At 33.9% G+C, this 19,142-nt stretch overlaps 1 protein-coding gene across 1 annotated transcript; it reads right to left on the bottom strand.

Annotated features, from left to right (window-relative positions):
- Window positions 1–198: 198 nt before the first annotated feature.
- LOC115983608 lies at window positions 199–2,742 on the bottom strand. The gene is made up of 3 exons (XM_031106325.1): window positions 2,600–2,742; window positions 768–875; window positions 199–632 (listed from the first exon to the last, which is right to left on the bottom strand). Exons 1-3 carry the CDS (start codon window positions 2,660–2,662, stop codon window positions 411–413), a joined length of 393 nt encoding a protein of 130 aa, XP_030962185.1. The 5' UTR covers window positions 2,663–2,742; the 3' UTR covers window positions 199–410.
- Between the last annotated feature and the right edge of the window lie 16,400 nt (window positions 2,743–19,142).

The following is a 19,142-nucleotide window of genomic DNA, read 5'->3' as shown; positions in this document are numbered from 1 at the left end:
TATCTATATGGCTGTTAACAAACCAAATAAGTAGTTCCAATGATGGGAGTTATTGCTAACTCTAATAGTAGACCTCTATGAATAAGCAAATCAACCTTGAAATGTATCTTCCAGCATAGTCAATCTTGCCACCAGAATTATCAACATTTCTAATAATCTTGTGCAGAATTATAAAGGATGATTCTGATAGCTATTTTCAAAAAGAAAAGACAAGGCTTTGATAAATGTGCAGTAAATAATGAAAAGGGGTCGATTGTTGCAGTAACCATCTCCTGCTAGACTGCTAGTACAAATAATTCATTAATGAAAAAAGAAAAGAAAAAAAAAAGACATTTCATTTCATTAGGAAGAGAAGGCAAACATGAAAATCAAAATCGAGAATCATATAAATAAGTATTAGATTTAAGGAATTAATTGGAAGTTTTCCCTCCGACTTCAGAGCAATCATCTCCGGTTGGTGCAGAAAAATTAAGACGCTCCTCAGCAGTAGCAGTGATAACTGGCATCCAGACATCAGCAGTACCACTCAAGAGTGACTGCACCTTTGGGTCTTCAGCCAATGCTGATGATATCATCTCATCTACATCATCCAACTTTGTGGATAATTTATCCAACTCCTTGGCTATTTCCAGCTATATAAACAAGGATTAAAAAGTGCAATGAATAAAAGATGATAAGATGAAATTTATTTTCCTTGATATAGCACACTTGGCGTACAAGAGAAACATGAACATTGGGAAATGGATGTAAGAGGAAGTCAAAATTACCTCATCAAGATGCTGTGCAGATTTTGAAGGAACTTTTGTAACTTCTAAACCAAGGGCTTCAATTTTTGAACGCAGTTCAACTTCTTCTTGATTGGTCAATGCTTCGACCTGCACAATACAAGTAACTGAGAAAACCCTATTGGAAAACATTGTACATCTAAGAGAAACAGCAAAAGAGTAATTCCTTGCAAAGATATATTATTACTCAGTAATTGTGTGGTAATATACCCTCTTTTTTCAATAAAAATTGTGATGTGCACCTAGTAACAGGATCATTGTCTTGTTATCAAAACCCGAAATCTCATTAATCTCCCTTTTTCTTGCCCCAATGATATGTAAACTTTGCTATTAGGTAATAAATGAATTTGATGACAATCGTATACCAACAGATATCAACAGGGAAAACCATGAGTAACAAGTCGCTGTAGAAAAAGTCAGAGGACTGATGTATCATAAAATTTTCCTTCCAATCTATGACTCTCAATGAACCAGGAAATCATATTAATTGGCAACTGCATCAGGTTTAGATTAATAGACAACGTGTGGTGCAAAGACAGTAACTGCCTGATTAATAAGTGGAAATTGCAGGTATATGGCCAATAAAGCAAGCCTTATCTTGTATACTATTGTCATATGAGATGTGCCATGAATTGTTTAACATGCATATACAGATTTTATAAATAGCATGGGCTATTGCAGCCATCTCAAGAACTATGACGCGTTGTCAGGGCCAATTCCTATCTATCCTTACTAATTTTAGACAACGTGTGGTGCAAAGACAGTAACTGCCTGATTAATAAGTGGAAATTGCAGGTATATGGCCAATAAAGCAAGCCTTATCTTGTATACTATTGTCATATGAGATGTGCCATGAATTGTTTAACATGCATATACAGATTTTATAAATAGCATGGGCTATTGCAGCCATCTCAAGAACTATGACGCGTTGTCAGGGCCAATTCCTATCTATCCTTACTAATTTTAGACTGACTCCAATTTCCCTACCACCTAGCATTTTTTCTGGTGATAGGCAACTCTGAAAAAGCTTAAGACACATGTCAAATGTCACTCCTTTGCCAAATATGTCAAGTGCTTGAACTCAACAAATTGGTGGGCACTCCCCCAACAACAAAAAAAAGATTATTTCCATCCTGGTAGATTTGGAATTCCTAACTCTTGACGTGTGATCAATTTTGAATCTCAATCAATTAGATGAAGAACCTTTGATGTCTTCTTTCCTATTAAAGAAGTACTAACAGAAAGTAACAAAGATTATTGTATCCATGATTAGCCACTCCGGTGCATTTTAGCGTCTAGATAGCATAGTGTAGAAAAAATTATCGCACAATAGTGTAGACAAGAGTGTAGACAAGAGCGTGATTATGCCAAATTCATTCTTATTAACCTAATAATATGCTGAATATTGTTTCCAAAAGACCACACAAGACAAGAAAGAAATAGTAACAAATCTATTACAATGAAAATTTAAGGGGGAGGGGAGATTGCAATGGCAAAATATTACAAACTTTTCCCAATTTATTAGGAAAAATATGCTTCAACAAGTGAAATTTGACTTAAAGATCACCAAATCCAAGGCAGAAATTAACAAACTTTGCCGAGATTATTAATACCCAGATCATAATTTTGAGAGAAAGCGATAACCAGAAGCTTATCAAGGCATACCTAGATGATTATTCACTCTAATTCCTGTCAATAAGCTAAGCATCAAAATCAACCCTCATAGCAGACGAAAGTAAAAAGATTGAATTTTTAGCTCATTACAAAATCATATTATGATGTGAAAACGAAAGAGAGAATGGGAAAAATGCAACCTGGTGGAGGAGACTGGAGAGGAGCTGAAATAATTGCTCATCTGCCTTTCCTTCCTCTGCCATGATTCTCTGTTTCTGTATTTTGGTTTTTGGGTACTTCTGGCTTACTCTGTTTTAGCCAACGTCACCACTTGTTGAGGCGAAAAACTGTTGTTGTTAAAGCAGCCGGAATTCTCCATGCCTCCAACAACTTCATTTATTTTTTATAATCGGGTCCCGTAAGTTACCCAATGGCTAATTGTTAATAAACAATTTAAAGAAAATTTAGAAACTACTTTTATGAAAAAAAAAAAATTGTTAAAATATTAAAATTTTTTTTTTCTTATAAATTTTTTATTAATATAGTTTACTAACTAAAACCCTTAAGAGTATTTATTGGAAGTTTAGAAACTATTTTTATGAAAAATAAAAAAAAGTTGTTAAAATATTAATTTTTCTTTTCTTTTCTTATAAAAATTTTATTAAAATAGTTTACTAACAAATACCCTTAGAGTATTTATTAACTTTTCTCAATTTGATAATTACATATTATAATGAATGTAAGAAAATTTGAATTACGAATGTCTATTGAAAGTACTAAACAACCACACATTCCTCTTAAAGTCTTAACAAATATGTTTACTAAAGATATATTACAGATATATTTTCTCTATTCATTTGTTTCAACAAAAACCTTATATAAAGATAGTTTTCCGTATTTTTCTATATTTGGCAGTATTAAAAAAAGGGGGGTCAAAGGAAAACTATTTCTATCTTATTTAGCTTTGCATGTGATAAAATTGTTTTCTGCTATATTTTCTAGAAAACAACTCTATCTCACGTGAAGCTAAATAAAGAAAACAATTATATCTCACGTGGAGCTAAATAAAGAAAGTTAAGAGAATTTTCCAACTCATTTTATGGTTGTTGCAAAATATAGGAAAATGAAATATTCTCTAGTAAATACTTTTTGAAAAATAATTTATTTTTAGAACATGTTAATGTCAAAACAATCAGAGAGACTCTATAAACACAAAAAATTTCACACTGACTAATATGACAAATTGTTAATAGTAGGTAAAAAGTAATGTTAGTGGTGAGTCAAGATAAAGATTCAACCCTTAAGAGTGGCAACAATTATTTTCTGCTGCATACAGTCTAAACTGTAATTAGGCATATGCGAGAAGCCAAATTTAGTTGTTTGCCGGTCATAGACCAAGAGGAACAACTACTGGTTTTACCTAATAAGCTTGTCTAGAGTCTAACAATACCTAAACCAAAAGCTAAGAACTACCACATCCTACTATGTCTAGCAGGAAATGAAGACAGTCACACCCTTTTGGCACTGAATCAAAAGGAACCACACTCTAGTGAAATCACATAGACTGGCCAAGTGAAACCTCATAAGCAAACCTTACAAGTAGCTAGGAATCAGAAACTCATGGGAACACAAAAAATCAAGCTCTTCATTAATAAACATTGAACATCTCAACCGTCACTATCAATCCAAGTAAATACTTTAATCATATGAAGAAATTAAGATTAAGTGATTAACCTACAAATCAATATTGGTCAAAAAAAGTAAATAAACGTTTAGGAAGGGACTCTTATAAGTTCTTAGTGGTAATGTTTCGGTGCTTGTTGATGGAGACTAGGGCCGGCCCAAGGCCTAGGCCTAAGGCCCCCACCACAAAAAATATTTGCCCTTTACAAAAAAGGCCCCCATCTCATTGTAAAAGGGCCAAAATTTTATAAAAGATATGAATTTTTTCAAATAATTGTGCACTTTTAATTATTAGTGATGTTAAGGATATTACAAATTTTACTATAGATTTATAAATTGACATGTTATCAATCACAAAAAAAATATTTTAAATATTCATCAATTACATTATTGAAGTTCATCAACCACTGTTATTATCATATTATATTGTGAACATTTTGTAGTAACTTTAGCATTTTTTTTTCTAACAAGGCTTTAAAAAAAATTTACAAATGTGCTAGATCATCAATGATGATTAATCTCCCTTAATAGTTTGAAACTTTCATATTTGTAAACTAATCTACCACAAAGCCACACATCAATTAATATCATAGATTATACATTAGATTATAAATGTAATTAACTATGTATCGTCATATATCCAAGATAAATTAATTTTCTTCTTAAAAAATAATATATATATTTTTTTCTTTTTGTTAAATTTATGTTTCAACTATGATATTCAATTCTCTGTATGAAATTAACCTTAGTTTTAATTAGTATTTTTCATTAAATTATGTATTTAATTCATCAAATTAATCTCAATTTGATTAACATTAAATAATTTTATTTAATTCATATATACATATAAAAGGCCCCACATAAATCTTTTGCCTTAGGCCCCAAATTAGGTTGGGTCGACCCTGATGGAGACACCATAGTTGCTGACTCTTTTGCCATCCTCGTGGTATAATAATCCCATTTTTTATATATATCCATCCCTTTTTACCAATTTTTCATTTTCTTTATCATTTTCATTCATCAATCTTGAAGCATCTCTAAATTTAGAGCTTGATGAATGGCTAGCCAGAGAAGATTTGCGATTGCGGAAAAATTCTAGAGAGTTGTGGGTTAAAGAAGGAGATCGCAATTCTAGATTCTTCCACCTTTCAACCATCATTAGAAGGAGAAGGAACTACATTTCCGAAATCAAGCTGGAAAATGAGTTTTGGATCAGAGACCGAGAGGATATTCAAAGATATTTTTTGGATAATTTTTTATCCTTATACAATACGAGCCATCCTCAGTTTCCTGAGAATCTTGAGAGTCTCATACAAACTTGTGTAACTGATCAAGATAATTTGGAGCTTTGTAGAGTACCCTCTAGAGATGAGATTAAAAAGGTAGTGTTTGGAATGAAGGCTCTTAAAGCCCTAGGGTCAGATGGCTTCCCGGTGCTCTTCTATAAGCACTACTGGTATATTGTTGGTGATCAACTAACGCTTGCTATCTAGGGCTTTTTCCACAATGGCTGGCTGCTAAAGGAATTCAACAAGACCTTTATTTCTCTTATTCCTAAAAAGAAAGGTGCACAAAATTTTAACCATTTTCACCCTATCGATCTTTGCAAATTATTGTGAATAGGCTGAGACCTTTGCTAAACAAAATGATAGATCCTGCTCAAGTGGCCTTTGTACCGAATAGGTGGATAAATGAGAATGTGGTACTAGCCATTGTGCATACTTCCAAACATACAGGGAAAAAAAAATGTTACCTTGGTATCAAATTAGATTTCCAAAAAGCCTACGATAGAATGGAATGGAGTTTCTTGATAGCGGTTCTTAAAGCCTTTGGGTTTAGTAGCAATTTTACCAAGCTCATCCACCAATGCTTATCGTCAATAGAGTTTAACTTGCTGTTAAATGGGGGCCAACGTCCAAGCTTCTTCCCTTCTCGAGGTCTTAGACAGGGCAATTCTTTATCGCCTTATCTCTTCATCCTAGGAAGTGAGGTGCTCTTGAGGCTCTTAAACAGGAAAGTGTCACAAAAAAGGCTTTTGGTGGTTAAAATTCTAACACTGCTCCACCCATCTCCAAGCTATGCTACGCGGATGACATTATTTTGTTTTGTAAAGCTAAATATGCCGAGATTGCCATCCTCAAATCCTACCTGGAGAAATTTAGCTCTTGGTCGGGTTAGCTTATTAGCATGGAGAAATTTGGTTGTTTCCCTTCTAAAGGGGTAAGTTCTTAGTTCATTAGTCAGGTTAAGCATACTTGGGGACTCAATACGTTGCCTCAAAACTCCACCTATCTTAGGGTCCCCCTCTTTCTTTCCAAGAGCAGAAATAAAGATTTCAGATTTATTAAAGAGAAGCTGGACGACAAGTTATGTGGCTGGAAATCAAAAATTTGTCTTGGTCAGGTAGAGCCACTTTCATGAAATTGGTTGCTCAAGTAATTCCGATCTATGCCATGTCCGCTATTTTGCTCCCTAAAGGCTTGTGTGACCAACTTGATGCTTCAATTCATAGATTTTGGTGGAATCCAAAAGCAAAATTTTCAATTGATCAAGCCAGGCAAATTTACACAGTAAATCCTGTAGAACACTCGATTCCAACTTTACATATTAACACACTTTTAGTAAGTCTAAAACAAGACTAAAAATATTTTGATCATGGTTTGCCAACATTACAAATTGAAGTTCTAATACATTAGTTCCTAATTCCTTAGAACCTAATAGGGGTTAATAGATCACACAGCAAGGATTAAAAATTAATCAGAGTGTGCCTACTCTGATACCACTTGATAGACTAAGAATGTATTGACCCCCAATGGTAAATTAACCAATTAATTTGCCCAGTGAATTAGTTAAGTCAATTTAACATGCAAAAAGTGTGGTAGCACAAACAAATCACCACCTAAGTTAAATGCAATGGAAAATAAATTTGACATAGGTGATTTGTTTACAAATGGGAAAAACCACCGAGGTGAAACCCCACCAGGTTAATTTAAGGTCAACACTCCCAATAATCCACTATTATCAAAACAAGCAGTTACAAGTAAAAGGAATCCCAGTACTTAATGCCAACTTACAGTTAAACCATTACCCCAATACACAATCAGACTTGTAATGTAGTAACAATCTCTCCTTTCAATGCACGGCTCCAAGTACGTGAAAAACCAATCGATGCACAGATCCCAGTATGTGACTAACACACTAACTTGAGAAAGATGTTGGCTGCAATGTTCTTCAATTCATTTAGACGATGAAGATCAAGAAGTTCATTGGTTACAAAACCCTTGGTGTACAAACGCAATAGCTTCTACAACAGAAAGATGAACTAGGGCAAATTGTCTCCAATCACAATTCGAGTGAATGATCACTTTGCATCAAGTTGCATCATCTTAGATGGCCCTTAAAATAATCCTTATATATGTCTAAGGTTATGAGAAAAGAAACCCTACACAAATAACTTGCATATGCATGAAATACAGATTTGGAAATCTGAATTTCGTAATTCTTGATAGATACTGTATCTGTCGAGCTGCTATTGAGATCACTCATTAAACCTCGATAGATTTATCTATCGAGCTTTAGTGAACAACACTTCTTCACTTGTTTAAGCAGTGATGAGTTGTGTCAGGTGAACACCCGTGTTAGTCGTATTGCACAACAAAAAGCTGCCATGGGTGGTTTCACTGCTTATACTTCACCATCTTCATCGGCTTCAGAGGATGAGAGTGATGATGGCTCCGGCAGTGATGATGCTGATGAGGACGATGATGCTAGCTCGTCCAGTGATGTTGAGATGTCTACTTGATGAACTTACCCTTTGTCACTCGTGACAAAAAGGGGGAGTAGTTTTGATATGAGAGTAGTCATATACATAGGAGGAGAGTTAGCATAGGAGATTTTTGTGATAGGGGGAGTATTTATACTATGAGGGATATAGTGAGGTTTTTAGGTATTTTCTTTTCTTTCTTTTACATTTACCTAATGTATATTGGTCTTGTGACCATTGGACATACATTCTACTTATATTTGGGTTTATATCTATTGATGTATGTTATTCACCTATCTTTACATGTGTCGTTTCTTTTCTCTCTTTATGCACATGCTTCTTATATATTGTATGCAATCTTTTATTTCTGTTTCACACTAAGATACCGTGATGAGTTTTGTTTAAAGTGTTTCAAAAATACAGGTTGTCAAATTCTTCTTGCAAAGTTTTTCAAGAGTTTTTGTTAGGATAGATTTTATTGTATTCAACAAGTGAATATGAGTTGAGTGATTTATGACTTCTCTCATATGTTCATTTGTTTGTTGTGGTTTTGTCACAGCTTGCCAAAGGGGGAGATTGTTAGGACATATGTGATTCAATGTTAGGAACATATGTCAATATAGAATTGGCTAATCTTTTGACAAAACACACTTTACTTGTAATTGGGTAGATCTATGATGTGTTTAATGCTTCAAGGAACAAGGTTTCAAGTTCAAGTGTTAAAATCATGTAAGTCTATCCAAGAATCAAGTGAAGAAGTGCTGGATTTTAAAACTCGACAGCTAGTATCTATCGAGGTTTAAAAGGCTGCTGAAGCCCGATGCTTGATAGCTTCTCGATAGATAAGCTATCTATCGAGGTTTATGAAATTCAGTTTTTCAGAATTGATTTCAATTCAATTCATGAATAGATGTTTGAGCTTTCTTTTCTCACAACCCTAAACATATATAAAGATTGTTTCAAGGGCCATCAAAGGTTGTGCAAGTGTGAAGCAAAGTTGTGTTCATGCAAATTCTGACCGGAGACAGAATTTGCCCTAGTTCATCTTTCTCTTGTTGAAGCTGTTGTGTTTGTACACCGTAGGGTTTTATAACCAAGGAGTTTCGTGATCTTTATCGTGTTGATGAACTAAAGAACTTTGCAGCCAACATCTTTCTCAAGTTGGTGAGTAGCATGTGATACCTGCACCTACTTAGTATCATAAGATTGTTCTCTTTTTATATTTTAGTCACTGCACACTCATATTGATGCATGTTTCGTCGTGGCAGTGTGAGCGAGATACGATTGACAAGAGGCACTCCGAGTCGCACGGGATCATCGTGTAGAGCGTTGGACTCATTCACGCGGAAGTCCCACTCCCGCCGTAGTTCGGCGTAGTATTCCCTCTCATCGAAATCTCTCTCGCTCCTATAGTTATCTGGAAAACAAGGTAGCATCCAATTTCGCGTTGACATTGGAAAATGTGACTTTAGATTGGTATATTTAGTTACTTTGCAAGGGTAGATATAAATGAGACTTTATATAGGAGTTTTGCAAGGGCAAGTATTCACGTGGATTTGACTATAAGTAAGGTTAAGTATTCACGTGAATAAAGATGATATGACTTGATAGTATATTCTTCAGTGGCGAGCTGTTGAGCAGCACATGCAGACCTGCGAGCTGTTGAGCAGCACATGCAGACCTGCGAGCTGTTGAGCAGCACATCCAGAACTGCGAACATGACTTGACTGAACAGTGGCATCTGTTGGTGCATGTGGTTCGTTGAGGCAGCTATTTGATATGGCTACAACTTGTGCTACAGCAGCGGGTTGGTGATGTGTACTACAAAAGAGGTTGCGTATTTATTCACGTGCGTATTTCTTAGTATTCGACCAAAAGAAAGAATAATGAGACTAAGAAACAACAAAGTTATGTGCTTCCAAATGAAAAATGAAATAAAAAGAAAATAACTCTCTAAAAGAAATGAATGACTTAATTCTCACATGAGTTAAAGTATATACACTTTATTTTCAAGATTTTCAAAGTCATCTCCGTCTCTCAACTAAGAAACATGTTCATGTGACTAAAGTGCATGTGCATAATAGTTGAGTATGAAATATAGTGAAATTCTTTTTTTCATTTTTTTTTTATAAAAAAAATAGTGGAATTCTTTAGATAGAAATAGCATAAAGAACTTCAACTTAAAACTCATGCTAAAGAAATAATTTTTTTTTTCTTAAAAAAAATGGACTAAAAAAAAAAAAAACAAAAATCACAAAAAATAACAACAACAAAACATTAACATAAAATAAAACCAAATGAAAATTATCTCAATGTCCTCCCCCAACCTAAAATTTACATTGTCATCAATGTTAACATGGAAAAGCAATAAAGAGTAGAGATTACAGAAAGTACCTTGAAGAAATAAATATAAATCAACGAACAAAAAAAATTTCAAAATTAAAACCTGCAAAAGGGGTTAGAAAACAAAACAACAAAAATAATAAAAAGAAAAACACAATCTAAACTACGAAACAAACACTAATGCTAATTGCTTGGCAAGTCTTGATAAATGGGATCTTCCAAATTAATGGATTCCTCTACTTGTGAAAATTTCTCAAGAAATGGATTAAGATGTTGTTCATTCACCTTAAATATGTTAACATTTTTAGGGTTCTCAATTTCTATTGCATGATGATTATAAAGATACATATCATTCATCCAAACTCAAACATACATAATTATAAAGATCTTGTTCAAATTGTTATTTGACAAGACCATACATTCATAATATCCCAAATATTATTGTTATTTTTTCTAAAACCAAGAAGGAGAACACTATTTTGAATGAATCTCCTTTATTACAACACACCATGGAAAAGCATAGAATTAACTATCCCAAGGATAACACTGTTCACCATGTCTTAATTCGTCTTGAAAACATGGACCATCAGCTATAAGATTCCAATTACAAGTAACGCACTGGTCCCTCCCAACATCGTAAATCTGGAACTTGTGGGATACCCCCGTCCATTCGAAAAAGCAGTTGATATTTAGATCAGCATTCTCAATTTCGACAGCGAGTTTCTCATCATAGGCAAGGACAAAGGGAGGAAAATCAACGTAGCTGTTTGCACAAGTGACTTTAGTTTTCGAGGTCCGAGTCACGTTGTTATGGACTACAAATTCATCAGCTTCTGCATTCATAGAGAAAGTAGTAAAAATTATAAAAAATGCAAGCAACAACAATGTTGATACGTTTTTATTGAAATGACTCATTTTGTTTGTCTATAAAATAGAGTTGTTAATATGTCCTTTATTTATAGTGTGGCTGTAGATTTGTAGTTCTAGTTCTCTTTTATAAAATTAGTAAAATGCAGTTAGCACACCAAAGTTTGGTTGCTATTAGCCCAAATTTCGGGGTTGGTTGGCGTCAAACCAAATTTTAAAAGAGTCAACAACCCAAAAGATAACTTCTCTTAGAAATAAGATCTTAAATGTCAAATAAATAACAAATTTATCTATACTTTCTACAACACTTATAGCTACCATCATTTGAAATTCAAAAAGAGAACTCATAAAATTTGGTTTTTTTTTTTTAATCTTTTTATTCCCTATACTTTTTCCATTTTTTATTAATTTTTTATCTGAATAAAACACCTCTAGTTAAAAACAAAATTCCTATAAAAAATAAATAAATAAGAGAACTCCTCAAATTAGCCTTATTTCCCCATGTTCATCTTATTTTTTCCTACCCAATCTTTTCTCTACATCACTACACCACTTTAAAACTCATGTTCAAAAAGAAATTATAGTTACTGTTTATTTCTGAAATTTATCATTTTTATTTGTTTGAAGAAAAAAAAAATCATGTTCATCTTTTTTTTTTTTTTTTTTTTTTTTTTAGAATCTCGTCACAACAAGTCCAAATTCCAAATAAAATACCTCCACTTTTTTTAATAAAAAAAACATAATACTCGTTTAAAAAAGAATTACTTATCCTTATTCTAATCTTTTCTCTATATCACTACACAACTTTAAAACACACGTTCAAAAAAAAAAAATTACATTTTCTGCTTATCTCTAAAGTTTATCATTTTGCTTAAAAAATAAAAAATATATATCACATTCATCATCTTCTTTTTTTTTTAAAATCTCAATTCACAATTAATTTTTGAAATATTTGCAAAAAAATAACCGGAACAGAAATACAAAATTTGGAGAGCAGTCTACTCTAGGAGGGTCCTTAGTAACTAAGAGCACCCACCTTCTTCTAGTACGTTCTTTACAAAATTGTTCATCTCATCCACTTTATAGACAATTATGCACTATTGTTTTTTGTTTATGCAGTTTTTTTGCTAAAGCCATTTTGGGATAGATCTGCATAATTAATACTGTTGGAAAGGAAGGGAAAGGAATGTATGTAATAGTAAACCTTAAATTTTGGTAGTCATCATTAAAGTTTAGTTGCAGAAAATAATTTTTTTTTTTTTGGAAAGGAAAAAAACACAAAACTCATGTAGATTTTTGCTAGAGCCATTTCGTGATAGAGCTACATAATCAACACTACCTAGAAAAGAAGGGATGTAAGAATAAACTTCAAATTTTGGAAGTCATTAAATTGATTCTTATAGCTTATTGAATTTTGTAGTTATCATCTCTTAATTGTAATTGTACAGATATCTTATGAAAAAAAAAAATGGATAACTGATATTTTGGATTGCTTTTTTTTCTTTTTCTTTTTTGAAATGAAGTTGCAATTATCTTCATCAATACCATACAATTATCTTGTACCATATCTTAATTTTAATTGTGAAATAGAACTATATATATACTGACTCATCACACGCACAAAGCAAGTGTAATTATGCTCAAGGTAAAACCAAAAATCAATCAAAATAGGCTCAACATTACAAAACATTGCAAAGGAATCAAATACATACCTCAATAAAAATTAAGACTGGGCTTGTAGTCAACGATCTCTGTCTCTCTGGCCAAGCTCTTTTTCAACAACAAACACATTTAAATACATACCTCAATAAAAATTCTTTTCTTCAGATAAATTAGATATAATGTACCTTTAACTATTGAAATTCAGCGGACTTCAAAGGTCGTTGCGTTTGATTCTATCATAAAACTATTGGGTTTGTTAAATTAGAATGAATCTACGAAGTAGGAAGGTGGGAGACATGATATGCTTGATAGTGGCTAAAGGGAGTTGAGATAGTAGTGGGTAAATGCAATTTTAACGTTCAAATGAGGGCAATTTTGTATCGTAAGAAGTTGAAACCCAATGAGATGTTTGAATTTATTGATTGGGATAAGAATTGTGATAAGTAAAACAATTTAAGATTTGAAAAAAATAAAGACGATATACGTTAGTGTGTGTTAGGGTCATGTTTTATGTAATTAGCTAATCTTTAGACAAAATGCACTTTACTTGTAATTGGATAGATCTAAGATGGGTTTAATACATCAAGAAATATGTTGTTCAAGCATATCAAGTGTTTGTATTAAAAGGCATGAAGATTGTTCCAAGAAACAAGTGAAAAATAAGCTGTTCTTTAAGTCTCAACGGATAGGTTGACATATGCTTGCCATCAATGAAAGATCACTTAGTGTATAAAACACTAGTGAATGTTTAGACCCCCAAATTCAAATAAACCAATACAAGCTTATATTCAAACAATATATGTGCGAAAAATGAAATATAAGTGATACCCAAATATGCAAACACAAGACAACACCGGCACGTGTTATCAAAGAGGAAACCGAAGAACTCGACGAAAAATCTCTCCACCACCCTCCAAGCAATAAAATGATCCACTAGAAAATCAGTTGGAATACATGAATAGCGAGAGAATTCCCAAGCCTAATCTACCTAATGCACCTAAGCCCTCCAAGCTTCTTGCTCTAACAGGGTTACGCCTAACATTGTCCTCTCTAACTTACCGGATCCCGCAATTAGCCCATTGCATCAACCAATATGAATTGGTTTTCTCTTGAACTGCTTCCCAAACACCAAGAACCTTCTCACTACTATGAATGTGGTGAGGTAAGGATTTGGCTTAAGATCCTCTCATGAGTATGACAATGGAAAGTATGAGAGTAGAGGAATTTGGAGAATCAAATGTATAAGATTGTGGATTAGTCAATTTTGTTTTTCTCTAGGGTCTCTCACAAAATTCACTCTAAGAGCTCTCTACATTTTGTGGGTATAAGGGCATTTATAGTAGGGTATGAGAAGGAATGTGAAAAGTCACTTTTTAGCAAAACAGGTTGCATTAACGAGTCACTCACGACTGGGATGAGTCATGAGTTTCAGTCACCAGATAATAGAATTGCCAGACTGTACTTTTTGTCCTATAGTGATCCAGCTGTCCTGACCCTTCAACTTCCTGCATGCTTCACACGTGTGCTGGATTTTGGCAAGTCACCACTCACAAGTCAGTCGCGAGATCCAGTCGCAAGATGCCTCTTGATGGACACACTTGATCAATTCTTCACATTTTCTCACACACAACCCTTACATTATTGCCACCAAAATACAAGGTTTCTAAATGCTAAATTACAAGCAAATTTGGTACGGAATAAAGCTAACACATAGTTGAATAAATTTAACTTTACAATCTCCCCCTTTGGCTATTCCGTGACAAAACCCTAAAATAGACTCTAGACTTAAATATGTGAGTTGGGAACAGTTGCCAAAACTCACTCATATCTAATTCTAGATAGGTGAAGCTCTTGAACCATACGAACAAGTTTCCTGAAAACAATATCGCAAAATGCAATCATTAAGTTCATTGTAAGCGCAAATCTAAGAAAGCATATGGAGCAAGCATAATACGATCAAGCAAGAAAGAATTTGATAATGAAGCATAACTTGACCATACAAGAACAATCACTATAAATAGTGACTACAATGAACATTCACTCGGTGAATGAACATCCAGATATGCAAGCAAATAAGGTTAATGCAAGGTATCATTTGCATGTCCAACACTCAACTGATGCAAGAACACTAAAGCAATTGCACCAAGGATACAAGATCCAACAAGGGCACAAGAGTACTAAAGAAAATGCACAACATTAACTAAAAGTACTAAGCTACATAAGTAAAGGTGCATAAAAGCATAGTTTAAATAGCTAAAACATCCAAGTATCCATAACACAAAATGTCCAAGCATTCTTAAAAACAAAGTACTAAAACCAATAGAGTACTAAATCAAGGTGCTATGAAAACCATAAAAACTTTAAAAACCATTAGTGCTATGAAAACCAATGCTATGTTCTCTCCCTCAAGAGCTACCCATAATACTCCCTCTTTTTGATCGGAATGGCCAAAGGGCTAAGGCTAGTGAGTAAAACTATCAAACTTGGCTGCCAACAAGTTGATTTGGTCTTGGATTGCTACAAGACTGTTGGAATGCTCATTTGCTACATCTCGAAGACCATTAATCCTCTCAAGTATGATCTGAAAAGCATCGGGAGGAACTGATGAAGACAATGATGCTCCGCTCCTACCTTGACCACCACTACATCTTGGAAGAGGTTGTTGTCCTTCCGCTTTAGTCTTTGTATCAACAGGAGGTGCTTCTTCAGGCTCTTCAGCTTGTTCGTCTCTAGGAAGTTGAACCCTACTCCTTAGGATTGTTTGAGTGTTGATGGACGGAGATGGAGTCATTAGGCTTATGTGTTGTGGAGTCTCCACACCATTTTCATGAAAAATCCTCATTATAAGACTTGGGAGAACAAGATTTGACCATGAAGTTGTCTTTGTGGCTTCGATAATGATGTAGTACAAGTGTGTACCAATGTCAATGTAGATTTTCTCATGAACCTCCATGAGGAATATGGCTCTAGCACTGTTGATGGTTGACAACTTCCTTATCGGATACAAGTTGAACATCATGATGTAGGCGAGGCATCTCAAATCCGAAGGAAAAGAAGTTGTGTTGAGGCATCTTCCTTCCCTATAGCCACCAATGTGGAGTTGCACAGTTTCTAGAGAGACCATTCTGTCCTTGAATGGAATGAACCCTTCATGATCTTGTTCTACAAGCCCAAGTATACCATCAATGCCCTCCATGTCAAGAGTGAATGCACGACCTCTAACAAAGCAATCTATGTGATCCTCTTTGAGTGATGCATTAGCATAGAACTTTCTGATCAAAGGTTCACAAACTCCGGGGAATTCACCAAGGAGTTTATCCCTGCTCTGTCCTTCAAAACAGCTAGGAATGAAGGAATCCTTAAGATCAACAAGATTCACATGTCTCTCCTGAATGATTGGAGCTATTTCTTGTTGATGGGAATATTTCTCATAATGTTAAGGGGAGCGAAATAGGCTGTTGTCAAGATGCTTTCTCTTGTCACCACGTTGAGCAATGTTTTTCATGGAGCCATCTACAAAACATAGCAGCAAATACCACAAAAACAGAGCACAATAAACGGTAACAAACTTGATTAACAACAAATTAGTACCAAAAACATAAACTATGAATTAAACCCTAAAAACTAAAATTTAAAGAGCAATTCAAAAAAACTTGACATTTGAAGATGCTAAACATCAAAGCATGATATAATGATGGCATTAGACATACAACATGTCAAAGATTTTGTCTGTGTGTGCATCATATGAAAAAGTGTGCATATTGGGCATGAAAGCATGCAAAGGACAAAGTGTGAAAACACATAATCATTAGTTGTTCCAAATATGGAAACATGATTATCCCCAAATTTTGTACTCGTGATATAGAAATCCGTCAAAGTGTACCCGCTCTGATATCAAATGAAAGATCAATTAGTGTATAAAACACTAGTGAATGTTTAGACCCCCATATTCAAATAAACCAATACAAGCTTATATTCAAACAATATATGTGCGGAAAATGAAATATAAGTGATACCCAAATATGCAAACTACTCTAAGCCATATCTTAATCACAACTTAGCAGTAATTAAAAGTAAAGAGTAAGGAATAGAGAGAAGTAAACACAAGATAACACCAGCACGTGTTATCGAAGAGGAAACCAAAGAACTCGGCGAAAAACCTCTCCGCCACTCTCCAAGTGGTAAAATGATTGACTAGAAAATTAGTTGGAATACATGAATCGCAATAAACCCTCCAAGTCTAATCTACCCGATGCATTTAAGCCCTCCAAGCTTCTTGTTCCAATAAGGTTACGCCCAACCTTGTCTTCTCTAGCTTACTAGATCCCATAATTAGCCCATTACATCAACCAATATGAATTGGTTTTCTCTTGAATTGCTTCCCAAACGTTAAGAACCTTCTCACTACTCTGAATCTAGTGAGGTAAGGATTTGACTTAAGATCCTCTCATGGGTATGACAATGGAGAGGATGAGAGTAAAGAAATTTGGAGAATCAAATGTATAAGATTGTGGATGAGTCAATCTCATTTTCTCTAGGTTTTCTCTCTCAAAATTCTCTTTGGAAGCTCTCTACATTTCGTGGATTAGAGGGTATTTATAGTAGGGCATGAGAAGGAATGTGAAAAGTCACTTTTCAACAAAACAGGTTGTACTAGCAAGTCACTCGCGACTGGGATGAATCGCGAGTTCTAGTCGCCAGATAACAGAATGGCCAGACTGTACTTTTTGTCCTGTAATGATCCAGCTGTCCTGACCCTTCAACTTCCTATATGCTTCACACGTATGCTAGATTTTGGTGAGTCACCACTCATGAGTCAGTCGCGAGATCTAGTAGCGAGATGCCTTTGATGCACACACTTGATCAATTCTTTGCATTCTCTTACACACAACCCTTACATTATTCCCACCTAAATACAGGGTTTCTAAATGCTAAATTATAAGTAAATTTGGCATGGAATAAAGCCAACACATAGTTGAATAAATTCAACTTTACAATTGAAACTTAATGTAAAGCTCGATAAATAGCTCGACATGACTCAATCTATTGAGAAATACGATTTCAGAATTTCCAAGACTAAAATCCGGTCCAAGCTTATGTATTTGTTTTGGGTTTCTTTTCTCAAAACCCTAGACATATATAAGGCTTATTTTAAGGCCGTCTCACACAGATACAATGACCTAAAGATTTGTTTTCTTTATGAGAACCTACTACATTTGTACACCATAGGATTTTATAACCAAGTGCATCTTGATCTTCATTGTTAATGAAGTTAAGAACTTTGTAGCTAACAACGTCGTTTAAGTTGCTGGAGTTAGTCATGTACTTGGATCCGTGCAAAAGGGTTAGTCACAGATTGGAGATTTGTGCATAAAGGGAGAGAATGCTCTACAAGATCAAGTCGAATTGGTTATTGGAGTGAAGGTTCAGTTGTAGGTTGGTGTTTCGGGATAGACCAAGATAGTTGGTAAGATTCCTTATACTTGTAACCGCTTGATTGTTGATTATTGGATTCTTGAGAGTGGAGCCCTTATATTCACTTGGTGGGGTTTTTGCCTTGCGAGAGGTTTTTCCTATTCGTCAACAAATCACCAAGTTATTTATTTTCTGCTGCATAATAGTTTATTGGTGATTTGTTAGTTCTTCCACAATTTGCATACAATTGAACCTAATTAATCAACTTGGGTAAATTGAATTAATTAACTAAGGTCAAGCTATCTTAACTCAACAGTGTGGATGGATGGAGATTTGTGAAAACTGCATAGAATTTGGATAACAAAAATTTTGGAATGTTTTAAAGAATAAATAAATAAATAAATAAATATATATATATATATATATATATTTCAGGATAAGAATGGGTAGTTTTTCAGTGAGGTAGTGGGTTTTTTTTTTTTTTTTTTTTTTGGAAGAAGTAATTTTTTTTTATAATAAACATAATTGAAGTATTTGAATTCAAATAAATTACAAATATAGATAAGAATCAGACATTTGAATACAAATGGATGGTGAGAATAAGGTTATTTTTTTTAAAGTAATTATTATTATTTTTTTATAAACATAATTGAAATATTTGAATTTAAATAGATAACAAATATAGATAGGAATCAGATATTTGAATTTTTCTTTCTTTTGTACATAAGATAGTATTACTTTTTTAACATTTTTTTTTTCTTTTTTGTAGGAAGTGAAATTAAACTAAAGGGTATGTTATTTCAAAATTTGTATTAGAATATTTTGGTATGCTAAAAGTTGAAGACGAAACAGGGGAATCCTGTTATTAATAGTGTGTGTGTGTGAGTGTGTGTGTGTGTACTATTAATAACAAGATTCCCTATTTGGTTTTCAACATTTTGCATACTAAAATACCTTCACACAAATTTTTAAACTCTCTAAAATACCCCTATGTTTAAATTCAATAATTT

Source organism: Quercus lobata, chromosome 4 (assembly GCF_001633185.2).
Source record: "Quercus lobata isolate SW786 chromosome 4, ValleyOak3.0 Primary Assembly, whole genome shotgun sequence".
NCBI lineage: Eukaryota > Viridiplantae > Streptophyta > Magnoliopsida > Fagales > Fagaceae > Quercus > Quercus lobata.
Note: the sequence above shows the minus strand (reverse complement) of the source record. Positions and strands in the feature narration are given on the sequence as shown.

What these genes read in the sequence shown, in the direction of transcription:
- LOC115983608 (XM_031106325.1), bottom strand. Translation starts at nt 2,662, where the DNA reads ATGGCAGAGGAAGGAAAGGCAGATGAGCAATTATTTCAGCTCCTCTCC. An exon ending in TCTCCAGTCTCCTCCACCAG is followed by an intron (nt 876 to 2,599) that starts GTTGCATTTTTC and finishes TGTATTGTGCAG; the next exon opens with GTCGAAGCATTGACCAATCA. An exon ending in CTGCACAGCATCTTGATGAG is followed by an intron (nt 633 to 767) that starts GTAATTTTGACT and finishes TTGTTTATATAG; the next exon opens with CTGGAAATAGCCAAGGAGTT.